This window comes from Nanorana parkeri, unplaced genomic scaffold, assembly GCF_000935625.1.
Source record: "Nanorana parkeri isolate BGI_ZX_2015 unplaced genomic scaffold, ASM93562v1 scaffold491, whole genome shotgun sequence".
NCBI lineage: Eukaryota > Metazoa > Chordata > Amphibia > Anura > Dicroglossidae > Nanorana > Nanorana parkeri.
The window spans coordinates 889,598-915,739 of record NW_017306759.1 but is presented as its reverse complement, the minus strand read 5'-3'; the positions used below and the strand labels follow the sequence as shown (position 1 = coordinate 915,739).

General features: G+C 44.6%; 2 protein-coding genes across 2 annotated transcripts; both read left to right on the top strand.

Moving 5' to 3' along the window:
* Nucleotides 1–2,493: 2,493 nt before the first annotated feature.
* LOC108790673 (extracellular calcium-sensing receptor-like) lies at nt 2,494–8,829 on the top strand. The gene is made up of 7 exons (XM_018560986.1): nt 2,494–2,537; nt 2,903–3,115; nt 3,643–3,934; nt 4,451–5,278; nt 5,639–5,866; nt 6,058–6,181; nt 7,919–8,829. Exons 1-7 carry the CDS (start codon nt 2,494–2,496, stop codon nt 8,827–8,829), a joined length of 2,640 nt encoding a protein of 879 aa, XP_018416488.1.
* A 3,542-nt stretch (nt 8,830–12,371) lies between these two features.
* Nucleotides 12,372–23,191, top strand: LOC108790672 (extracellular calcium-sensing receptor-like). Its single transcript, XM_018560985.1, has 7 exons — nt 12,372–12,376; nt 14,010–14,231; nt 16,996–17,287; nt 18,240–19,070; nt 19,628–19,855; nt 21,246–21,369; nt 22,287–23,191. Exons 1-7 carry the CDS (start codon nt 12,372–12,374, stop codon nt 23,189–23,191), a joined length of 2,607 nt encoding a protein of 868 aa, XP_018416487.1.
* Nucleotides 23,192–26,142: the final 2,951 nt, after the last annotated feature.

Sequence of the window (26,142 nt, the reverse complement as noted above, 5' to 3'; positions counted from 1 at the left end):
GGGGGGGGGGGGGGGTGCACACTTGTTTTATTTTGGAACAAAATTAATCACACATGTCTATTGTAAGTTACATGCTCTCCCAAAGGAAACTATAGGCCCGGCATATTCCACTGTTGTTACCATTTAAAAAAATGGCGTGTGAATAAAATAAATTGCAGCCAGCAGCAATTAGGAATATGCCATGTGAAAAAACACATGCAGTCTGTTATCACGGTAGTGCATGTGGACAGGCTGTAAAAGGCTGCAGGACATCAGCAGAATTAAAATGTAACAAAGGATGAGGAAACTTCCATTCCCCACCCTCATATTCTCCAGATGCACAGCATTTTCCTACCACAAGGGTTCACATATACTTTAACAGACCTGCCAGTGAGTACAAGCCATACAAAAATCTTACCCTATGCACTTTATCTTGAACAGCATCCCTAATTGTACCACATTTTACTGCACAGATTCGGACTTGCCTCAGGAATTGAGCAGGATGCGGCCAGAGCGTCCCAGGTTGCTAAATGCTGGGCAGGAGATGTATATGGCCCTTACACATCTCCCCGCTCTGCTCTTAGCAACCTGGGAAGCTCTGGCCAGAAAAGGGGGTAATAGGCACACTGCAAATGTTGTGCAGCAGAGCAGCCACGCCACTCTGCCTGCTGCCCCCTCCCCCCCGCATGACCCAAAGAGATTTCGCCTGAGGCAACAGTCTCATTATAGGGGCAGCCCTGCAAATATGCCATAGTTACTACTTGTTACTACTTAAAGAAAGGGGACAGCAGGCACTGCAAACATTGTGCAACAGAGCAGCCATGCCACTCTGCTTCCCCCCCTACCCCCACATGATCCAAAGAGATGCTGCCTGAGTCTAATTATAGCGGCAGCCCTTATATATCCCATAGTTAATAATTGTATCCAGGAGGTGGCAAGCTCCAAACCAGAACTGGTAAAACAGTCTTGATCAGCATGAGAGATCAGATTACACAGATTGCTGAATAGCTCAAGTGAGAGGGACACTTTATCCGTCTCTCCTAGCAGAAATGGGACCATCTAGCCTATTCATTTATACACAAGTTACCTCTAGGCATGCAGACTGCTTGTTTGGTACACTGAGTTTCAGGGATGCACTATGTAGTCAATATTTGCTTGTAATAAATAAAACATCAGATTTATAAACATTGCATTGCAAAGTTGTACATTTCAAAAAGAAAATTATATATATATATATATTATATACTGTATTTTTATAATTACATTCATTAAAATCCAGCTACATTTCCCTCTACCCATAAGCAGATTTAGAATGTGAACGTATCCCTTGTTCATTGTTATAAGGATAATAAACTTTTATAACTCAGAAGATGATAATCATTGTATCCATTGTAGAATACAAAGTTAAGTGTCCTCATGGCGTGAAATGCACATGGGCCTTGGTAATTATCCGGAACAAGAGCAGGTAACCACAATGGACTGTAATTAGGAGAGGGAGGGGGTGATATTGTTTACCTGTATACATCTCATATAAAGGGCAGTCAGTGAATGCAGCGCAGGGGAGATGGACAGAATGAGGTAGGTGCATGCGGAGTTACGGTATTCTATTACTCTGTATGGAGAAACAGTGTTACCAGCAGCAGGTGTGCAGAGTGCAGCCACACTCACATCAAGGTCAGAATCACACTATAGTGCTGCGCTAAACAGATGCAGCCTGTGCATTTAACGCATTCAATCACACAGCACAGTGCATCACAAGCTAGGCATGCTGGGGTGTTGCATTGACATTCATTTTGAAAGTCACCCCAATGCACCTCCCAGCAGGAGTGTGTTGCAATGCACAGGACCCCAAAACCATGAGCAAAAAAAAATGCATACCCTATTTTTTTTTCCCCACACAGCCCAGCAACACACTCTATTGTGGTACCGTTGTATTAGGGCGCCATTTAGAATGAATGGCAACGCAAGGCACCAGTACACCCAGCAGTCAGTACATTGCATTGTGCGATAGCGTGCCGTAAGTGCACAGACTTTGTATCTTTAGTGCAATGCTATAGTGTGATCCGGCAATAAATAAAACACATATTGTAAAGCACTTTGCGCTCCTTGGATCCAACCGCTTATGCCAAGTATCGGCTATTTTCCACAGACACGGCCACTGTGATACTATAGTCATATAGACATCACAATGACAAGCTTGTGCTGTGTAAAATGTGTCTCATTGTATCACCTGGGAGAGTAAAGTCTGCAGATTTCTACTCACACACCGCTGTCAGCAGATGGTCTTCTTATGCCGGTAAAGATTTGTGGTCAGAAAAACGATTTTCGGTGCACCAAATATTTGGTGCACGGAGAACTGTTTTCCCCCCCGTGTAATAGTGACAATTGAAGGGTTGGGAAAGAAAGATACAACTAATGCACTTTCTTTTTACTGCCTCGCAATGTGCACCAAATAATGGTTCAGCAAATGAGCTTGTCGATTTTTGGCGCAGTGGAGGAGTGCAGTGTTGCGGCATGAGGATGATGGCGCAAGACAGGCGAGATTATGGTATCTGCATGTAATAAAGTATAACACGCTGCAATGTAATAGTTTATGTGAACTTGGCATTCATCCACGTGAATGGGGCTAGTTCACACCGCAGCACTGTGTTACGTTGCGCTGCGCTAGTGCATGTCTTACTTTTTTTTTCAGTTGCACCTGACCACCTCAGAACATGTCTTAGATGCCTGGGATTGTGATTGACAACCTGTCTACACCTCAATGCTGTGTGAGAGCCAAGATGGCAGTACAAGAATATTAAACTCTGAAAATACATCATTTTTGGGGCAAATAAAAAAGATCAGAACATTTCAGTCTATCACATTTGAAAACCAACAGGTCCTTTTTGGAGTGTTATTTATTTATTTATTTATTTTTTTGCAGGTTGATGCCCCACCTCTACCAAATGCTCTGGCACCTTGTTATTATGTACAATGTTCCCGTCTCCTACTCAGATGGTAACCCGACAGACTTGGCTCACAGCGGGATATTGGTAACTGGAGATGTTCTCATTGGGGCTGTGATTCCCCTTCACATCGACAAACTTTACCCAAAAGTCACCTTTCAAGAGGAACCCCCCGCAGATGTCTGCACAATGTAAGACAAGTCGTGGAAGTGCTGTGTATTGTTGTGGGGCTGGATGTGGGATCGCACACCATTATATGGGTCTATAATTATGTATTACCAATTAATGGAATAGAAACTCTAAAGTGATTACATTAGATGAGAAACAAGATTACAGCAGTGGAAGCAGGTGCATGGTGACCCAACACGAGTTATGTGCTGGACTCTACCTAAAGTGACACACCACGTGCTTTCCCTTCCTTTCACGAGAGGAACAAATAATGGAAAATCCTCTCTAAGCGCCAGTGTCAATTAGATTTTCTTTGCATCAGAACTTCTTCTTTCCTCATAGTCTCCCCAAGTCAATGGGAATATAAAAACCACAAAACCAAGGTTGGTGCAGTTGGGCAGCAGATCATCTGCAGGTCAGAAGAAGGTAAACTGCAGGACAAATGCACCTGTCACTGGAACTATGAATGATCTCAGAATATGACATATTTGATACAACTTACAAACAAGAACTGTATTTTCCTTACACTTGTCTCATTCATCCCTTTCAGGTTCCTCCTTGAGCACTATCAGCAGTTCCAGGCTATGCGTTACGCTGTTGATGAGATCAACCAAAGTCCCAGCCTTCTCCCCAACATCACCCTGGGCTTCTATGCGTATGATTCCTGTGCTGTAATGCAGAGGGAGCTAGAGGGCACCCTGTGGATGCTGACGGGCCATGATAGGGTCATACCCAACTACTGCTGTCGTGACAGTCCACCTCTGGCCGCTGTCATTGGCCACTCAGCATCCACTTACTCCATCCTCATGGCTCACATTTTGGGATTGTACAGATACCCGCAGGTAATGCACAGTACCCATCAGAGGTTAGGAAACCAAAGCCCCTGGGGTACAGACTGCTGCCATTAAATAAAAACTGACCAATCAGAGTCTGTGTGTATTTTTTTGAAGGAGAACCCCAGTTCAGATAAATTCTGCAGTAAGATGTAGAAATACAGAGTAATACTTTTATATATTTGAAGTGTCTTTGTCCATGCAACTGGTGTATATGTCAAAATGTCACTTGATATCAACCTTCTGTAACCCCCTGTATGGCAGCGGTCAGGTTGGGCAAGGGAGGGGCAGAGTCTTTTTGGTAACATTTTATGAACATATAACTACAAAACCATAGGTGGTTTCTCCGGTATCTGCTCCACCACCACCCTTCTAATTTTTTCCTTTTCCCTCTAGGGTGACCAGTTAGTTTCCACTGTAGGCATCTACTGTGCACATTGTATAACAATAGTATAAAAAGACAGTTAAAGTCACAAGTGATTATTTTTTAAATAAGATAATTTGCATGCAATTTGTACCCAACAGATAAGCTATTTCTCAACCAGTTCTCTTCTAAGCGACAGGACAAAGTTCCCTTCCTTCTTCAGGACCGTTCCAAGTGATGCTTTCCAGTCTCAGGGACTGGCACAAATGGTTATGCATTTTGGATGGACATGGGTGGGTCTTGTTGCTGCTGACAATGATTATGGCCAAGATGGCATCAAGATCATTAAACAAGAAATAGCAAAATCTGGAGCTTGTGTGGCATTCACAAAGTATATACAGACCGCGCGCTCCCACAAAAACATCCTTGAGGTCGCCAAGGCCATTAAGACCTCAACAGCTAAAGTTGTGGTGCTTTTCTCTACGGACGTCTACCTTATTCCTTTATTTGTTGAACTTTTAGCACTTAATGCAACTGGGAAAGTCTTTGTAGCTAGCGAAGCTTGGTCTATCTCAAATGTACTCTCAATAGATAAATATTCTTCCATCTTGTTGGGAACAATTGGTTTTTCTTATCACAGCTCAAAGATTCAAGACTTCCAACACTATCTAAACAGCATTGACCCGTACAATACTCCAGGTCCTTCTTGGGCCAACATTTTCTGGGAGGAAGCCTTTGGGTGCACATTACCAAGCCAAAAGAATGTCAATGGCTCAAGGAATGCATTGAATGTATGTACTGGAGAGGAGGACCTCAATAGCATCCATAATCTTTATAATGATGTGTCAAGCTTGAGAACAGCTTACAATGTTTACACTGCTGTCTATATTATAGCTAAAGCTCTTGATGACCTTACGCTTTGCAAAGATGAGGAGGGATCCTTATTGAGGGGAAAGTGCAGAGTTATTGAGAAATTTAAAACGTGGCAGGTAAAAGGCTGTCCAAAAATGTTTTCTTACTTCTGATGATACATATGCAATTAATGTAAATTTAGGAGAGAATTATTCATCATCTTTATATAGAACATCATCCAATTTTACATTTAGTTATCTTTGTTAACCTCCTCCACGATCTTTTAAGTTTTCCTTATGTCTTCGTTCTGTGCTCTCGGGAGTTTGTTTCTCCTTGGTAGCAATCAGTCCAAAATCAATTCTCATTGGTTTGACTTCTGTAAGTTCTCAAAAGCTGAGTAATTGTTCCTGGGTTACATGGCACACAACCTTTTATTTGCATGGTCTAATGATTACATTTTAAGCTAAGTACATCTCTGGGCTTTGCTATCTTTACAGCTCTTACACTACTTCAAGAAAGTACGGGTTGAACTGAGTGACAAGAGAAAAGTTTTCTTTGATGAGAATGGGGATCCACCAGCTGCCTATGATGTGGTGAACTGGCAAAAGAACCAAAAGGGTGCCATGGTCCAGATGAAGGTTGGAAACTATGACACTGTGGCTTCATCTGGAGAAACCTTTTCCATAAATACAAGTTCAGTGTGCTGGCCAGATGGCAAACAGGAGGTACATTCATACAGCGTCTGCTGTTAAACTTACTTGTAGCTAAAATGGTACAAAAGTGATCCAAGCAGCAAATTACGAGTTCAAGGTCAAGGGGCAATGCTGTTGGAACAGGTCTACACAGTCAAGCTATTAACAAACTTTATATCCTTTAAAACTACAGTCATCTCAATCCATTCTAAATCTCTCCCCAGATCCCCATCTCTGTTTGTAGCGTCAGCTGCTTGCCAGGGTTCAGGAAGGCACCCCGTAGAGGAGAACCCATATGCTGTTTTGAATGTGTCCCTTGTCCACAAGGGGAGATCTCTAATGACACAGGTAAGAAGATTTAGGACAAATGCAAACTTTCTGGTCTGGCAGATAACAAGCTGCAGGGGATTGAAGTAAGCATGTAGGAGGGTCCCTTTTTCTTTTTAGTTTTAAAGTAGAACTTCAGGCATTTCTTTTTTAAATATGAAATCTAATGAGGTGTACACAACTTTCACTATATGCCCTCATTCACACGAGTAACGGCCAGCCCGTACAGACCCGTGCTGCATGCATGGCTGTATCGGGCCGCCCCCGGGTAGGACAGGGGCTGCGTGTGATTACACGCAGCAGCCTGTCCTTCTCTATGGGAGTACACGGCCGAACGCTGCCCTACGCTCACCCGAACTGCACGTCCGTGCAGGTGCATGTGTCCATACTCGTACGCTGACAGGATGGAGCATACAAGCAGGGACACCCGCAAGGACGTGCAGTTCGGGTGAGCGTAACGGCGGCGTACGGCCGCGTACTCCCATAGAGAAGTATATGCTGCTGCCTACAATCACACGCAGCACCTGTCCTGCCTGGTAGTGGCCTGATACGGCCATGCACGCAGCACGGATCTGTACGGGCCGGCCATTACTCATGGGAATGATGGCTAAGGATCGCTGTCATTTCTTTAATATTTCTTTATTTTTCCAGCTCCTGCTATACTTCTAGTATTGCAACTATGAGAGCTGTGGCTCTCCTACACAGAAGACAAAGTCTTGTATTTCCTCCAGTCTCAAATTGCTAGTTATGGAGCATGGTAGCTAGTGTGTCCAACTGTTTACACTTTTGAGTTTAGTCTCTGACCCCCTTCTGTCCTGACATCATTTTTATCCCGGCCTCCACTGACTCCTACTCTGGAGTTTTCTCCTTATTTTGGTTTTGATGTTTGACCCTGATTATCCCTGCAGTGACCTAACTACCTGCGGGAATACATCATTCAGCTTGATCTCAACTTTGAACTTGCCTAATGAGTGGTTTTACTATAGCCTGCCTAGCTGATAGTTTCCACCCCTCCTTCCCATCCAGTAATACATTATAGAAATGACATGGCACTATGCTCCCTTCACCATCAGAACTGCTCTGCCAGTGGCCCCTCAGCCTTAATCCTGCCCACCATCCTCCCACCCTCACTTGCCTCCATGATCGCTGGCCACTGGCCTCCTGCACAATGTTGCCACACATTTGTGGGAGTCACTTCCAGGCACTTGGCTTGACAAAATTGTACTAACACAACACATTCACATTAGACATTTAAAGCTTGAGTACCATCAAATGGTGTCATTGAGAATATCACTTTCATTTTGCGTGAGACCAACCAAGAGTCCAGACACTGCCACTTTGCATGCTTGACAAAATTGTGAAGGATGGCAGTGACTATGTGGTTGGTGGGGGGTGTGGGGAGAATAGAGGAGAGCAGCTAAGTAAGGGGAGAGTAGGGCGGAGTTCTGATGTACATGCGCATCAGGACATGCACTGTTGACATTGGCCACCATTGTGGTGAAAAATGTTGACAGAAAATGCCCATACTCTGCTCTTGTGGCTCTCCGCTGCTATTAGGTGGCAAAGATTTACAAGACCTGCTGTGCATTTTGCCATAGGCCATGAGGTGAGAGGGAGGGCAATGCTATCTCTCCCTTTCACTTCCTAGCTTTTTTTTATTTTACAATAACCATAAGATGTCTACCTTATATGACAGGTGCACAGGTACAATTTGACTTGATTTTGACAGCTAGTTTATAAGTAGTCTTCATCTTTCAGATGCCATAGATTGTTCCAAGTGTCCATGGGATATGTGGCCGAATGCAGAAAAGGATCAATGTCTTCCCAAACCCATTGAATATCTTTCATACAGTGAGCCATTGGGAATAACGTTGATGACTACAAGCCTTTCCTCCTCCATGGTCCCAGTTTTCATTTTCAAACTTTTCCTTCGTTACAGGACCACACCAATTGTAAGAGCCAATAATTATTCAGTGAGTTGTATTTTGCTATTGTCCCTGTCACTCTTCTTTCTCTGTTCTTTGACTTTTATTGGTTATCCTGAGACTGAAAAGTGTCTTCTGCGCCAGGCTGCCTTCGGGATGGCCTTTGCTCTCTGTGTCTCCTGTATCTTGGCCAAGACTCTCATGGTAGTTTTTGCCTTTATGGCCACAAGACCAGGAAGCAGCCTGAAGAGATGGACCAGTCCTCATGTGTCTTACATGGTGATTGCCACCAGTTCTCTCCTACAGTTTCTTCTGTGCATTGGTTGGGTGGTGGCTGCTCCACCATTCCCTCAATATAACACAGAAACACAACCTGGCATCATTATTGTGGAATGCAATGAGAACTCACCTACTGCCTTTTGGAGCATGCTGGGATATCTTGGCCTCTTGGCCATCATCAGTTTTGTTGTCGCGTTCATGGCCAGAGGACTCCCAGACAACTTCAACGAGGCCAAATTTATCACCTTCAGTATGTTAGCCTTCTTAAGTGTCTGGATATCCTACATCCCGGCCTCTCTCAGCTCAAAAGGAAAGTACACCGTGGCCATGGAGATCTTTGCAATCCAGACATCGAGCTGGGCTCTAGTGATCTGTATGTTTCTACCCAAATGTTTCATCATCCTGTTTCGACCAGAGATGAACTCCAAAGAACATATCATGGGGAAAGACAAAGGCCGGAAATAGATTGTAGATAACTGGCCATGGCTTTCGTTTTTTACCACCAAATAAATATGGATGTAAAATCACTCTCCTTTGAAGATTTGTACAATTTTGTAGCTTCAGATGAAATTTAAGATATTCAATGTTATGTATTAAATGATTGTATGATTGAGCATTATGTTATTTATGCATTTTATTTCTGTGTGTTCCATACAGATAGTATTTAATATTTCATGTTGATGACAACATTTTTATCAAGACTACAACCCTTATAAACTTTATTTTACAAAATTGGATAACACAGTTTGAATTATTTATCATTATTGCAATAATTTGTAATATCCAGCTGCAGCCTAACTTGCTTTAGTTAGGGTGTGGAATGTTTAGAGGCCCAGTCAGATTCAGTTATTCCTTTCTGCCCATCGTTATTCAACCCAGAAGACTGAGGACATTCTGCGCCACAGTACATTACAATGCAAACAATGCTCTCCTGCCATTGGACAGAAAGAAAATTAACTTCTTTGGCAGCATTTGTCCCTTACCTGCCCTATGTTTCAGACCTGAAACTCCGAGAGACTCTTAGGCATTCAATATCTTCAGTAGCGTTGGATGCTATGTTTACATCATAAAGAGGGCACCCAGATACCACCCCCCTCCTGAATGAGTAAGGGTTAGTTGTTACCCCTACTCATTCTCCAAATAAACAGTGAAATTGCAAATAAACACACCACGGCGTAAAAAAAAGTCCTTTATTTGGAAAGAAAAACGCAATAAATACTTTTATTCCCAAAAAAAAAAAAAGCCCCCAAGTGTCCATTGATGTCATCCAATGGTCAATCACGTCATGCAGCGATGTAGATCCATGTCAATAATGTCTAATCAGGAAGCCAGGTGGTGGTCATTACACGCCTGGCTTCCTTAATGGGACTTCCCGTATCGGTATTCGTTATCGGCGAGTACTCGATACCGAAAAAAAAACGTATCGGCGCATTCCTACTTTGCAGTGGCCCTTTGCACATAACACCCAGCTTTTTAATCATAATTTACACACCCAGTGTGGTGCATAAATTATCATTTTGCCCAGAGTGTGGCTTTAACCCTTTCTCTGCCAGTGCATATTCCTTACAGCGCTGGCTGCATGCCACTGTAAGGAGACTCTCGGTGGCTATAGCCACCAGGGACCCTGTTTACCTGTGTGTAGATGACTTGCAGCTTCACACTGGAAGCGTTTCTGGTCGCTGCCATGCTTCCTGTGCTCCGCTGCCCCTCCTGTGGACCCAGGACTGGCCTCAAGGGTGTTGGCAGGTAGCAGGGAGAGACACCAGCGAACATTCGTTCACTGATTTCCTTCCCGCTGAATGAAACCGGAAGCGACACTGATTGCATCACTTCCGGATTTTCAGCTGTCATTCCCTGAATAGAGATGCCGGAGAAGAAGCTATACGAGCAAGTACGATCTATTCTTGAACAGCTTCTTTGAAGTGCAAAGGTGACCTTAGGGGTCTAATAGACCCCCTAATGTCCCCTTAAAGGAAGCCTGTCACCACTAATATGCTATCACATACGAGGTTTGTAAGCCCCCCTATGTGATAGCAATGAAGTTAAGTAGAAAAGTAGTAAATAGTTAAAAAAAAAAGTTAAATAAAATAAATTTAACTTTACCAACACATTTTTTTGTCCCCTGCCCTTGTGAACACAGGTATACTAATGTAAACATGCGTCGGGTGTGCTTGCACATGAAAATAACAATTGCGCCACACATGTTTGGCCTTTAAGACGTGGCCCATGGACAATTTGGGGTGCTGCATTTTGTGGCCGTTTTAGGGGGGCACACAATGTTTAAGCTTGTCATTTTGGGCATCTCTTTACTTGTGAGGCACAACCTCATCTTTTATATTTTGCAAAAAAAATTGGATATTACGTTCTGCTTTTGTGCGTTAAAATTAACGTAAGTGTATATTTTTTATGCAATTTTGGGTTTGATAAAGAGTTGCGCTAATATATTGCAATGTAAAAATGTGCAGCTGCCACCATTTTGTTCTACAGGGTCTGTGCCTTCAGGAAATATATAACTCTGGGGGGGGTTTCAAAAAAATGTTTAGGCCTAAAATGTGGCTTATAATATGTGTGCAAAAAACGCGGTGGCAGCGATTGGGTTACAACCTTCATCCTAAAAGAAAAAAAACAAACGGTTTCTGTTACTGCCTAAAAAGTGTTGGGCGGCATCAGGATATAATTTGTTAGTCATTTATGTAAATTGCACCTAAATCTACTAGTCCATCCAACACCACCCTTCCCACAGGGTGACAATGCTCCTGTCCAAAAGGTGGATCCATTCCTCCATACCGCGTTTCCCCAAAAATAAGACCTACCCCGAAAGTAAGACCTCACACTATTTTTTCAAGATTCCTGTAATATAAGACCAACCCCGAAAATAAGACCTAGTTTGGTGGTAGCATGTGAGGGGGAACTTAAAGAGCAGGAGAGATGGTATCAGCCTGCAGGGACATACTGTATTTAGGGGATGACAGGGGACTCCCTCCGGTCAGCAGGACCAGACCACCAACTGCTGTCCCCCATAAGGCACTGCTTAATGTAATGATACTGTAATGTGTAGCGATAAATGGTACCATACTTTACCGTGCTGTCCACTGTCTGAGGTCCCCACTGCTGCACCGCTGGTACCGCTGTCCCTGATGGCAAAGGAAGCCGGCGCTGTAGAAAGCAAGGCTGCGGCGGCTGAGGGAGCAGAGCCGCAATAGCGATATTCCTCTATAGCGCCAGTTACTGTGACAGGCGGAGTGATACCAGATGCACTCCGCCTGTGAAAGTGAAAGAAAGGGATTAGCATTAAAAAAAAATGAGACATCCCCGGAAAATAAGACCTTGGGTGTTTTTTTGGGGCAAAAAAAATATAAGACAGTGTCTTTTTTGGGGGGAAACACGGTAGATACAGTGGAGGAGTAAGCATAGCCACCCTAAGACATGAAGTATGTCACTGGCTGCCACCACATCTGAGGGCTGATAAGCTGACACATATTACGTTTTTTTTGCGTTGAGATACCATTGAACTTGTTTGGAATGCTTCCATCTTTCTTTACTTAGGCTAGCCATTAAAGGGTACCACTAAAACGCCAAACTCATATCACTGGCCTATAGGTACAGGTTCTGCTCTACGGCAGAATGAAATAAAGCAATAATACTAATTAAATTATGAAACAGATTATTTCCAGGACTACAATGATTTTTAGATAAATATGTACGGTTGGTCTCTTTTATGGGAATTCTCGGTCTCTCCTGGGTAACCCAGCGCAGAACATAATGGGATGGATTGAAATCCCTTTAGTAGTAGCAAGCTATAAAACGCCATCTGCTGCTGGACTGCTTGTCTTAGAGACAGCATCTGTCACTTCAACCAGCATGCGTCTGGCATGAATGTATTGTATTTTCAGGTGGTCAACACTTACTTTTCTTCTTCTGGTAACGAGGGAAGTCCAGTATTAGTATAGGAAAAGGAGACATTAAATGTGTGGATTGCAGAAAGGAGCTCTTCTGGAAATCTGGATATGAGGTAAGGACATATACAGTATATACGTTATATCCCTGCACATTAAAGCTGTCGAGGGCCAGCTATTAGGGGCCCATTTAACCTGTTGCTTTTTAATGCATGCGTTACGATGCCTATGTGTCCAACTTCACCATACTAAAAATAGGGCCCGTTCCCATCTCTGTGCTGCACTTTCAAAATACAACTTGTCTGTTTTTGTGCATTGGGAGGCCCATAGAAGTCAAGGGCAATCTAACATGCATTTTGAGGAATTTTCAACATGTTAGAACCTGAAGACCAACAGGGTTATTCACAAAAGGGTGAAGAGTTTGTGATTATGTTACATAGTATTTGAGGTTGAATAAAGACACAGGTCCATCATGGAGAAGGCATAGATAGCTAAGAGTCTGGAAGACCTTTGGGTGCTATCTGCAGAATCCATAATGCTACCACACACAACGAAAGAACATTGGTTTCATGAATGAACGTTACAATAAGTACAGTAGCATGGCTGGGTGGCAAGATAGGGTACATAATCAAACATTGTGTTCACAAATTGAACATGCAAATTTTAAACATTGGCATGGCCATCAAACAGAATTATGAAGTGCAACATTTTTTTACCAGAATTTGTGGAGTCGCTGAAGGTGCTATCCCGTCCCATCACAAACAATTCTTCTAAAATGCCGCATGAACGTTCACATGAAATTCTGCTCTTGTGTGGCTGGCTTAAAGAGCAACTCCACTTTTGTCCTGGAAACAAAAAATTAATTCCCCATGAGTGATCAATGCAATACATTGCAAGGATTTGGACAAACTTTATTGCAGATTCCTACCTAGTTCTGTTGTTAAAGGAGAACTCAGGTGCGTGCTTTTCCCCCACCTCATAGTTCTAGCCGACCTGTGACAATGAGACTGTCACAGGTCGGCTCAGTAGATCGGGAGGTGAGCGAACACATACCGGCGTTCGCTCACCTCTCCATTCTGTCACGGCTCTCTGCCGTGACAGGGGAGGGGCTGGATTCCCCCCTCCCCGCTCCGATCCGCCAGCGCTGACTGGCGGAACGGACGGGGGAGGGGGCGGGTACAGCTGGCTCTGCCTCTAGAAAGGCAGAGCCAGCTGTCAGTCACGCAGCTGGGCGGATCCCGGCATAATTGTCGGGATCTGCTTCAGCATCTCAGTATACCGCAAGTAGCAGCTCGCGGTTTACTGCGGCATCTCAGTATACCGCGAGCTACAGCTTGCGGTATACTGAGCCTAGGGTGATAGGAGGACGCTAGTTTGTGTCCTCCCGTTACCCTCAGGAGAACTATGGAGAAAAGCCTTAACCCCATAGTTCACCTTTAAGAAAAAAACTGTCTGTTTTACCATGCCCATTCCAAACTGATCCCTGAATGGGCTCATTACAATCATCGGGTGGACTGTTGTATTAAGGAAAGTTGCAGTGTCGGCATTCCTTTAGAAGTAATAACCCTGAGAGGGTATCTCACCATCGCCACAAAAATTAATATTCCTATATTGATTTCCCAATTATTATCAGGGGCCACATGCATCTCCATTAAGCTGTCTCTGTTTGATAGAGTTTATGAAAAGCAGCCTAATATAATATGTGCTGCGTATGCTATAAATACGGTTCCTTGTGTATTCTCCACCCAGACTGGTCTTCCATGTGTACTGGTCTCTATGGCATCTCATTCTGACTTACGTCGTGCCAGCATCTCATTCAGACCAGGTGGTCAGCCGGCCGAGAGGTTTGAGCCTTGTTGGAGCTACACAGACTGGAGATGTGCTAATCGGAGCAATACTCCCCATCCATCTTGACAAAGAGTACCCAGATGTGGATTTCACGAGCAGCCCACCACAAGGAGCTTGTAAGATGTAAGATGGAAAAAATATATAACTTACCATGTCACATTGTTACTGAGATCGGGGAATCTGTATGTATAGAATTTATATATTTGGCATAGAGGATGTGAAGGTTTTGCATTTAAGGGTCAACTCTAGTCCTGGCTTTTGTTGCCCTCCATTGGGAACGTTCCTCCTCACTTTCTGCCCCAGTGACTAAGAGGAAAACTGTTCAGCAGATGCAAAACAATAGAAACACATTTTGAGTGAATGTAAGAGGGTACTGCTGTATCCTGCAGTGGGGTTAGAGAGAGGAACCAGTGAGAACATGTAAAGTAACACTTTGTTTTCCATTGGACTTTGAGAGAAGAAAGTTTGTGTTCGGCAGGACAAGCATCGCGCTCGGTGATTATTTACAGGTTACACAGCTTCCAAACACAATTTTTTCAGCACGGTCACTTTCACGTGTTCATTTCATTTTAAAAGTGATTTGCAATATTTTTAGATCTGCAGCTTTTATTAAAATATTTCCTGGTGATCCTACCATGAAGGTCAAGTTTCAGGCACTTCCGTTCCTGTCTCCCAATTGTGCTTCTGCGCAACCCACAAAGGCTTCTGATGAGTGGACGTTTCCAACATACATTATTGCAGGCATGGTCCACTGTTGTGTCCTTCAGAAAAGCCACCAAAAGAACAGCCAATCGTTGGAGTGCATATACATAGGAAGTGGCTGCAAAAAGGCTGCAGGAGATCAGCGGCACTGAGATGCAAGTGATAAGTATTTAATGATTACACTGGACTACAGCAAATTAAATGTTATTTAGTAGGGGGTTTACATCTACTTTAATAAAAAGGATTGTACTGTATGTCTATGTAAGTCCTGTATAGTTTGGTTGTAAAACAAACACGTACACTTCTAATATCGGGACCAACCTTACAATCCTTCACTATTCAGCACAATTACTGAAAACAGCATTAGTCTCTATTCACAAAGTGAACAGACCAGGATAAGGTCCATATATATATATATTTTTAAGTGACAGTTATTTTTAGCCCAATGAGATTTGAAAATTACAGTCACGTGCCTGAAAATAAAGATCTTTATCCTGGTGTTAAATCTTCTGGCGAATTGGGCCTATTGTGTTCGTTAAAGGGCATAGGCTCAATCTACAAAGCTTTAACACCAGCTTCAGGCGCTCTATTTTCATCCATGTGACTAAAATCTTCAGACGTCATTGGACTCATCTGAAAATAACCGTCACTTATGAGCCTTATGTCTGCCTAAGATTACTTTTTGCATCTGAATTATCTACTGACTTCTTATACACTATATTACCAAAAGTATTTGGACGCCGGCCTTTACACGCACATGAACTTTAATGGCATCCCAGTCTTAGTCCATAGGGTTCAATATTGAGTTGGCTCCTCCCTTTGCCACTATAACAGCTTCAACTCTTCTGGGAAGGCGTCCACAAGGTTTAGGAGTGTGTCTATGGGAATGTTGGACCATTTGTGAGGTCAGGTACTGATGTTGGAGGAGAAATCCGGGCTCACAGTCTCCGCTCTAATTCATCCCAAAGGTGTTCTATGGGGTTGAGGTCAGGACTCTGTGCCGGCCAGTCAAGGTCCTCCTCCCCAAACTCCCCCATCCATGTCTTTATGGACCTTGCTTTGTGCACTGGTGCGCAGTCATGTTGGAACAGGAAGGGGCCATCCCCAAACTGTTCCCACAAAGTTGTGAGCATGAAATTGTCCAAAATATCTTGGTATGCTGATGCTTTAAGCGTTCCCTTCACTGGAACTAAGGGGCCAAGCCCAACCCCTGAAAAACAACCCAGCACCATAATCCCCCCTCCACCAAACTTTACACTTGGTACAATGCAGTCAGGCAAGTACCGTTCTCCTGGCAACCGCCAAACCCAGACACGTCCATCGGATTGCCAGACAGAGAAGTGTGATTGGTCACTCCAGAGAACACGTCTCCACTTATCTAGAGTCCAGTGGCGGCGTGCTTTACACCACGTCATCCCACGCTTTGCATTGCACTTGATGATGTAAGGCTTGGATGCAGCTGCTCGGCCATGGAAACCCATTCCATGAAGCTCTCTACGCACTGTTGTTGTGCCAGTCTGAAGGCACATGAAGTTTGGAGGTCTGTAGCTATTGACTCTGCAGACAGTTGGCGCACTGTTCGCTTCAGCATGCACTGACACCACTCTGTCATTTTACGTGGCCTACCACTTCGTAGCTGAGTTGCTGTTGTTCCCATTTGCTTCCACTTTGTTATAATACCAGTAACAGGTGACCGCGGAATATTTAGTAGCAAGGAAATTCCACGGAACACCTGCATCCAATGGAGGGGGAGGGGCCCACTACTTTTGGTAATATAGTGCATCTCTGGAGCATGCTAAGTTCTGCCAAGAAAGTTTCCACTGCTGAGTCCCGCACTTTGGAGCTTCACTTTTTCTACTGCATTCTGCGTACTGTAAAGAACATGAAGCATTCTAACAGAGAGATACCACAATGCCATATTTTCAGCAGGTGGGAGGAGAAGGGGAACTTGGGAGCAAAGATCTCATTATTGGTGTTTGCCAAAAATGTAAGCCAGTGTGATGTACAGTCTATCAGCAACTCTTGATAACACAAATAACTTTTTTCATGTGCTTCAAAAGTTTTAGGTCTGGACCTTTTTAGATGTTTTCTTAACCCAGTTGGTGACATTTCTGCAGGTATTTAGCAGGTTTCTAAATGTCTTTGTTCATAGACATGTAAGGTGCCTCTCTTCTGCTTGCCATAGGTTCAGCTTTGAAGTATTCCAGCAGTTCCAAGCCTTGAGGTTTGCCGTGGAAGAGATAAATAAAAACTTGGACCTACTGCCCAACATCTCCCTGGGATTCCAGGTGTATGACTCTTGTTCAGGACTACATGAGGAGATTGATGGGACCCACAAGCTGTTGACAGGATGGGAAAGTGGGATCCCCAACTATTCCTGCCGGGAGGGGTCATCAGTGGCTGCCGTCATTGGGCATTCTATCTCCTCTTTCTCCTTACTGATGGCCCATGTCCTTGGTCTCTACAGATATCCACAGGTATAGAGCTGAGGGTAAAAACCAATAGGCACTGAGAAAATATAAACATTTTATTTATTGTATTATTGGAACATTTGGCCACAATAATTTCTCATTTTTGCCATATAAATAATTAGGGATGCACCAATACCGATACTAGTACCAGATACAGATACTAGTACCAAATGCTCCCGATACTTATCCAGATTGTATCAGGAAGCCCAGCGGTGAGTCATTACACGCCGCCCAGTTTCCTAGTTAATCAGGAAGCTGGGCGGCAAGTCATTACATGCTGCCCGGCTTCCTTAATGGGAATATATATATATACTGTATATCACCATAGATAAAAACTCATGGTTGAGATTTTCCCAACTGGTACCCGCAAAAGCAGTGTAGTGGTTCCACCACAACCGGGCAGGAAAAGATAGAAAGAACCACCAAGTTGGGAAGTGAATTAAGGGTCAGGGACAAGCCAGAACCAGAGATGTAGCCACCAAGCAAGGTACTGAAACAGGAGATGAGGCCTAGGATCAAGCTAATGTAATACCAGGAATTCCAGTTCAAGAGTGGATAATCTGATGGGAGAAGCATCAGGGAAAGGACACACGCTGGGAAAGGCCAGGAGAATAGTCAGAGAATCAAATGGAATGCATATGACTAAGGATACGTGCAGCTGGGAGTTAATATATGCCCCAAAGTTTCAGCAGGATATTCTGGTGAAATATCACCATTTTGGCAAAATGCAAAGGAGTCAAAGAGTATGGTGAAATTACGATGGTTTTTGATGATATTTAAGGGTGCAAAGGGCACTACCTGGAAGTGCTGTAACTTTCCCTGTTAGAACAGCCTGACATTTGGGAGATTCATATATCAGTTTAAGATGGACTGCCTCTGTGCAGTATTTTATGTATAGTTGAAATCTTGGGTTGTGTAAAAGCTAAGCTATATTACCTTGCCTTATGTCTTGTCCTAGATCAGTCATTTTTCAACCAGCTCCGTCCTGAGTGACCGGGCACAGTTTCCTTCATTCTACAGGACGGTGCCCAGTGATGTCTTCCAATCTAAGGGACTGGCTCAGCTAGTGCTGCATTTTGGTTGGACTTGGGTTGGATTGGTGGCTGTGAGTGAAGACTATGGCCAACAGGGAATCCAGGTCATTCGTCAAGAGCTCATTAGAGCTGGTGCATGTGAGGCATTTGTGGAATACTTATTGACCGATCGTCTAGATAAAAACGCCCCTCACGTCACCAAAGTCATTCAGGAATCAACAGCCAAGGTTGTCCTAATCTTCTCCACTGACACTGAAATGGTCCCTCTTCTAAATGAGATGTTGGCGCAGAACATTACTGGAAAGATCTTCATGGCCAGTGAAGCCTGGTCCACCTCCAATTTGTTATCTATTAGAAAATACTCTTCATTGCTCTCTGGCTCTGTTGGATTTTCCTTTCACAGCTCTGTCATACACAATTTTAAATATTTCCTTAACAGAATTCAGCCTTTTTCAGGTCCAGGAAAAGACTGGGCTAAAATATTATGGGAGAGCATATTTGGATGTCAAATATCTGATCGTGAAATGGCTGAAGAATCTCTGAGCAATTTTACCAAAGCATGCACAGGAGAGGAGGATCTAGAGAGCACGCAAAACAGTTACAATGATGTGACCAGTTTAAGAGGCGCTCACAACATTTATACAGCAATTTATGTCATAGCCAAAGCCTTACATGACTTACACATGTGCAAAGATGGCAAAGGACCTTTCTCTAAAGGGAGCTGTTCTACTCTACGAATGTTGAAGCCATGGCAGGTAATCTTGTGAAAATATAATTTGAGAAAGACATCTCCCTCAGTGCTGGCCCACCTGGCCTTATACTTACCTTTAGTTGTAAGCCATCGATCCCCTCTGTGCAGCCCCGCTGTCAGCATTTACTCTCAAAATGGCTGCCTCAATATGTGAATGTATTACAGTCAGCTCCATTAATTTATATGGCAAGGTCGTACACATGGTGGCCTCAAGTGGTCGCTCAGAGCAGTTTTTCCCTAGGTATGAAAGGGGCTGTGGTGTACAGTACAAGTCAGCAATTTTGGAAGGAAAGGCTGTGCTGATTATGACATTCTCATATTGTAAGCATAATACTATTGAAACGATAACAACATTTTGGTTTTACAAACATGTCATTCCCTATATTTCGAAATGACGGAAAAAAAATCATCCCCCACCGAATTAAACAATTTTTGTTATGTGTTGCTATATATATATATATTCTATAAATATATATTCATTTTATTTTTTATTTTTGCTTTAACATTTTGTACCTGTTTTATGAAATATATTTGAATATCCTTAAAAAATTTTCCCCGCAGCTCTCTCGCTATATTCAGAAAGTCCATGTCAGGCTGAGCAGTGGTAGAGAAATGGTCTTCGATGAGAATGGTGATCCGCCTGCAACCTACGACATTGTCAACTGGAAGATAAATGACAATGGTGTTATGGGGCAAGTGAAGGTCGGGAGCTACGACACAACCCAGACCGAAGGAAAAACATTCAACATTGACACTAGTGCCGTGATGTGGGCATCCGGGGATAGACAAGTAAGAGACCGTCCTTAAACCAAACATTATAGACAAACAGAAACTGAACTCGTTTTATTTGCTGTTTGATTTTGAACCCACTCCCCCATCCCTAAAGCTTAAAGCCCATTTTTACCTTTGTGGAAGTATTTTTAAAATAAACATATGCCAACAATGTACACCGAGTCCACATGAAGCAGATATAAGCAGTTGCTATATATGAACACAGAAACATACTTTTTTGTTAGCTGTCCTCTTCATCTCCTCATGGCTGCTTTTGAAATGGCCACCTCTGTGATCTGCAGGCAGTCTGTGTAAATTATAGGCTGCTGTGCACAGAGGGGACTACAATAGAGTGAGTGGTATCTACATTTCCCACAATGCTATGCGTCCCTCGTGCACAAGCTTCTCTGTGAAAACTGAGCTCTCTCTCTGAGCTCCCCCCCCCAAATCATTAAAGGAGAACTATGGGGTCACAGCTTTTCCCCATAGTTCTCCTTAGGGTAACGGGAGGACACAAACTAGCGGCCTCCCGTCAGCCCTAAGCTCAGTATACCGCGAGCTACAGCTTGCGGTATACTGAGACGCCACAGTATACCGCAAGCTACTGCTCGCGGTATACTGAGATGCCGCAGCTGAAGCTGATCCCAACAATTATGTCTAGATCCGCCCAGCTGCGTGAGGGGCGGCTGTCTCTGCCTATCTAGAGGCAGAGCCAGCTGTCCCAGCCCCCTCCCCTGTCCGATCCACCAGTCAGTGCTGGCGGATCGGAGCGGGGAGGGGGGAATCCAGCCCCTCCCCTGTCACGGCAGAGAGCTGTGACAGGATCGAGAGGTGAGCGAACGCCGGTATGTGTTCGCTCCCTTCTCGATCTACTGAGCCGACCTGTGACAGTCTCATTGTCACAGGTCGGCTAAAACTATGAGGTGAGTGAAAAGCACCCGCCTCATAGTTCTCCTTTAATATTGACAGCTGCAACACCCCCTGAACAGTGCAGAGTGACCTGGAGAGGCAGAGATGATGTGCAGTGATCTTGTTACCATGACTCACAGGGAGCGGGTCAGCTGCTAACAGCCTGTCAAAGACAATCCGAACACATGGTCAGACTGAGCTTCCTGTGGAGGGAATTTCGAATTTGTAGGACTCAGGCCCACCAAACAACGTCCTTCTTTTTCTCTACTCATTTTTTTTTTTGCATGTTACTTAAGATCCTCCACTCGGTAGAGAATTAAAGAATGGTTTTGAGGAGGCTTCCACTGGTTAAGAAATCCCTCATAGAATAAAGAACATCCTGTAATAGGGTTTGCATAAGTGTCAGGATAAGCATGAGTTTATTTAGACTCACATTTATATATATTTTACTGAAATATGCAGTGTCATTAAAATGCGTTTAAAATATGTGGTTGCTCAGGTCCCTTATTCTGTGTGTAGCAGCAGCTGTCCTCCAGGTTTTAGACAATTGCTGAGAAGAGGACAACCCGTGTGTTGCTTCGAGTGTGTTTCCTGCCCACAAGTAGAGATCTCCAACACAACAGGTACAAATAGTTTTTAAAAGGTTATGTACAAAATATAAAATGTAAATCTTAAAGTTGTTCTCCAGTTTAAATAAAATCCATAGCCCAGTAATAGAAACAATTATTGAATCCAGATCTGTCACCTGCGGTACCTCATCACTGCCTAGATTTCCTTAGTCTTCTGGGTTGATTGACAGGTAGCGCTAATCAACCCAGTTCCTCCAAGCCCAGGCTGTCATAGACCTACACTCTGGGGGGTGAGCTTAGACGATTACAGCACTGAATGGAACTCATGTGTCATGGCATGAATGCCGTTTAATGCAACAGTAAGGACGCCAGTTGCCACTGTCAGAGGAGAAGATGAAGAGCCTGTGACATAACCGGATCTTCTCCAATCTTTTCAACTTTACAGAAAATGAAAAAAAGAAAATTGGCTGGAGTTAGGCTTTAAAGTGCAACTCAAGCTAATGTTTTTTCTTTGAATTCCTGCCTTCTGTACAAAAAGAAATTCCCAATTTCTGTGTAGGCTCTTCACACTCCGGTGCTGTTACCAGATTCCTCCTCGGTGCAGCGCTGGTGGTTCTCCAGAACTACAGTCATGCCATTCTACCCATCTCCTGTGAGTCCAGCTTGTTGTTTACACATCCCCTTCCCTAGTGGGTGCAACATCACATCTGTACTCAGGAAATGTGCACCATTCACATGTCATTATGTGAGCCCGACTAAGTCATGGAAGAATGCCCACACCCTACCGCTACCAGAAGAAGAAGAGGAAAGCTGCCACAATGTCAAGTGTATATTTAGGAAAGCGGGTGGTTAAATTCCGGAATTCTGCTTTAACTACAAGATCATTAAATGTGGTCACAGTTTTTTATAGGTTCAGTCATGGGATTGGCATTTTTAATTTGAGGTATCATTTGTGTCTCTTTTATTTGCAGACCCTCCTGACTGCATCAAGTGTCCATGGGACCAGTGGCCCAATCTCCAAAAGGACAAGTGTCTAGCCAAAGACATAGAATTCCTTTCTTATGAGGAACCATTGGGAGTTGTTCTGGCTGCCAGCAGTGTTTTCTCCTCCAGCATTCCACCTTGTACCTTAGGACTTTTCATTCATTACAGAAACACTCCCCTAGTACGAGCCAATAATTTTTCTATGAGTTGCCTTCTTCTCGTGTCTCTTTTCCTTTGCTTCCTTTCTTCTTTAGGTTTCATTGGATACCCCCAGCCTGAGAAATGTCTTCTACGGCAGACTGCTTTTGGAATGTCCTTTGCCTTCTGTGTCTCTTGTATCCTGGCAAAGAATGTCATGGTGGTTTTTGCCTTCATGGCAACAAAACCAGGCAGTCAGCTCAAGAAACTAAGCAGTCCAAAAGTGTCCTACATGATCATTACCATGTGTATGTTATTTCCGTTTGTCTTATGTGTCCTCTGGATGATTTTTGCCCCCCCATTCCCTGAGAAAAATGTTCAGACTCGACCTGGGATTATTATCATTGAATGTAACGAGGGTTCCCCTACAGCTTTTTGGTGCATGCTGGGTTACCTTGGCCTTCTGGCCACTGTAAGTTTTGTAGTTGCCTTCTTGGCCAGGAGGCTCCCTGACAGCTTTAATGAGGCCAAGTTCATCACATTCAGCATGTTGGCCTTCCTCAGTGTCTGGATATCCTTCATCCCGGCCTACCTGAGTGCCAGTGGAAAGTATGCCGTTGCCATGGAGATCTTCGCCATCCAATCATCCAGCTGGGCTTTGGAGATCTGCATGTTTTTCCCTAAAAGCTTCATAGTGTTATTTCGACCAAGCATGAACTCTAGAGACTATCTAATGGGAAAAAACAAAGGCTAAACCATAATTTAATGTTTGTTAGAAAAGTTAGCATGATGTGACGGGTTCATTTTACTAAACTTATATTTTCATGTTGAATTAACATTAACAAACATTGGCAAATGTAATTGGATAACAATAATCCCCCCAGTGCTTGTAGTGATTGCTCCTTTAATTGCCCCTCAAGCCTGCTGGTACCCCTCTTGAAATCTCTGTAATAGTTATGGGTCAGTGCTTCCCAACACTCTCATTTTATTACCAGTCTTTATTTCTTAGGCATCCAGTGAGTCACGTTCTCCTCCATGCCTCCAGTGGTACAGTTGCTTGGTGTGAGGCAGAGCGTCTTCCAAGTCCCAAGTCCCATGAAAACTTTTTTTCATAAAAGAGAGAGAACCTCCAAGTGTGCTCTTGTGTGCCCCGTGTCTCCAAGCGTGCCCTGTGTCTCCAAGCGTGCCCTGTGTCTCCAAGTGTGCCCTTGTATGTCCTGTGTCTCCAAGTGCCCTGCATCTACAAGTGCCTTCTGTTTCTCTTTGTGTGTTCTGTGTCTACAAGCATGCCCTGTGTCTCCTAATGTGCTCTTGTGTGCCCCGTATCTCCAAGTGTGCCCTGTGCCTCCAAGCATGCACTAATGTGCTCTTGTGTGCCCCATATCTCCAAGCGTGCCCTGTGTCTTCAAGCATGCCCTGTGTCTCCAAGCATGCCCTGTGTCTCCTAATGTGCTCTTGTGTGCCCCGCATCTCCAAGTGTGCCCTGTGTCTCCAAGCATGCTCTAATGTGCTCTTGTGTGCCCCGTATCCCCAAGCGTGCCCTGTGTCTCCAAGCATGCCCTGTGTCTCCAAGCGTGCCCTGTGTCTCCAAGTGTGCCCTTGTGTGTCCATTGTCTCCAAGTGGGCCCTTGCGTGCCCTGCATCTACAAGTGCCTTCTGTTTCTCTTTGTGTGTTCTGTGTCTACAAGCATGCCCTGTGTCTCCTAATGTGCTCTTGTGTGCCCCGTATCTCCAAGTGTGCCCTGTGTCTCCAAGCGTGCCCTGTGTCTCCTAATGTGCTCTTGTGTTCCCCATATCTCCAAGCGTGCCCTGTGTCTCCAAGTGCTTCCTTTATCTACAAGTGCATCCTGTGTCTCCAAGTGTGCCCTTGTGTGCCCCTGTATCTACAAGTGTACCAATTTGCCGCTTTTGTCTTCAATTGTGCTGCCATGCATCCATGTCTTTAAGTGTCCAGTGTGAAAGTGAAGAGAGAGGGGAGAGAAGACAGAGAGAGGGGAGAGAGGAGAGAAGACTGGAGAGAAATGGAGAGAAGACAGGGTGAGAGAGGGGAAAAAAACACATTGCTACACAGCCATCTTACCTGCTCACAGAACGCCACAGCCCGCTCAGCCCGGGACTCGGAAGACGCCCTGCCTCCCACCGAGCAACTGTACCACTGAAGGCAGGAGGACAGGACGCTGCAGATGCCTCATCGCTCCGAAGTATCAGAGAGATTGCTCCACTCATCCACAGTGCAGCAGTGGAGCGATCTCTCTGAGGCTACGGAGCGATGAAGCACATAGGACAGAGGCAAGTTCCTTGCAGCCGCGGGTGCATAGCTTTTCCAAGCGGCCGCAAGGAACTGTGCCCGTCTGAGTGTGTGCAGATGGTCCAGAATTCCGGTGGACTCTGCAGGAGGCCAGGCCGGCTACGTCCTAGGCAGCAGCACGCCCTAGACAGCCGCCTTGGTTCCCTAGCGGTAGCACCGGCCCTGCTTAGCACATTGTGCACCAGAGAGGCCAGCACATTGTGCCTACAGGAAGATCACGCCAAAGACGCAGCATATATTCAGCAACTCTGTATTCTACACCTCCATCTATGATTTTCCTGCTGCTTGACACCTGACAAATAACACACACCACACACCTGTATCTGTCAAGGTTAAGGCAACCCCAAGCAACTAATCCATTCTCTCCCTGCCAACACTGCAATATGTTGTAACACATTGGGAGGGAGGGGGCTGAACCGGTCATACCCTTAGTGACTACTGGTTTTCGTGCTTCCGCAGGAGCGGAAGCAGCAATGTGAGAAACCACCGCCCGAGAAACACCTGGCTCGGGATGGGCGGTGCGTGCTAGGAGGCTCTGCAGTGCCAGGGTGAAATGATCCATACGGTGATCTTGTTCATCCAGCCTAGAGAACAACATGGGTAGCACAGGAATACCTGCACTGTCAGGATCCATGGCCCTTGTGTACTGTCAAGTGCAGGTTTAAAAATAAAAGGAGTTTATTGTAAACAACAATAAACATAAATGCAAAAACAATGGAGAAAGTCCAGAACGTCGTCAGTGCCAAGCCAACGGGTAGTCAGCCGAACCAGATCAAGGAACACTGAGAGCAGGATGAATGGAAACAATTGCCAGAGTCAGAAACCAGGAGATCAGTCAGCCAGAGCCAGGGTCACACACAGAGACCAGGAACATTAGCAGCACACATGGATGATCAGAACACACGCAAGGGCAGAGACTAAATAGACAAGCTGATGGTTAAATAGAGAGCTTGTGTTTGCATCATCACTCTGAAAAAAGGAATTTGTCAGAAGTTTTGTTAGTCATTGAAGAATGATGATGTTACCAGATTTGAGCATAAGAGGGCGCCAAAGAGGAACAATAGTGCCAGAAACACTGCACAAGTCATCCTGCAAGCAACTGGTCAGCAACTGGAAAGCTACCCCCTTACTCATTCATGAGGGGAGGGCGGCATCTAGGTGACCCTTTATGAAAGGAGCACCCAGATTCAGATAAGCTCCCCTGTCTGCAGATCCCCACAACCTCCAGGCCATGGATGTGGGGAAGAGGCCCTTGTCTTCATCGACATGGCAACAAGGTGCCTTTTCCGGTGGTCACCCCCTGGCAAACCACCTCCCCATGATGAAGGCATGTGGCCTGGTATGGTGCACGCTCACCCCCCCCCCCCCCCACGCTGCTCCGTCACCTGTGCGCTCGG

What these genes read in the sequence shown, in the direction of transcription:
- LOC108790673 (XM_018560986.1), top strand. Translation starts at nt 2,494, where the DNA reads ATGAGGATGATGGCGCAAGACAGGCGAGATTATGGTATCTGCAT. An exon ending in CGAGATTATGGTATCTGCAT is followed by an intron (nt 2,538 to 2,902) that starts GTAATAAAGTAT and finishes ATTTTTTTGCAG; the next exon opens with GTTGATGCCCCACCTCTACC. An exon ending in CCCGCAGATGTCTGCACAAT is followed by an intron (nt 3,116 to 3,642) that starts GTAAGACAAGTC and finishes CATCCCTTTCAG; the next exon opens with GTTCCTCCTTGAGCACTATC.
- LOC108790672 (XM_018560985.1), top strand. An exon ending in CCACAAGGAGCTTGTAAGAT is followed by an intron (nt 14,232 to 16,995) that starts GTAAGATGGAAA and finishes TGCTTGCCATAG; the next exon opens with GTTCAGCTTTGAAGTATTCC. An exon ending in GAATGTTGAAGCCATGGCAG is followed by an intron (nt 19,071 to 19,627) that starts GTAATCTTGTGA and finishes TTTTCCCCGCAG; the next exon opens with CTCTCTCGCTATATTCAGAA.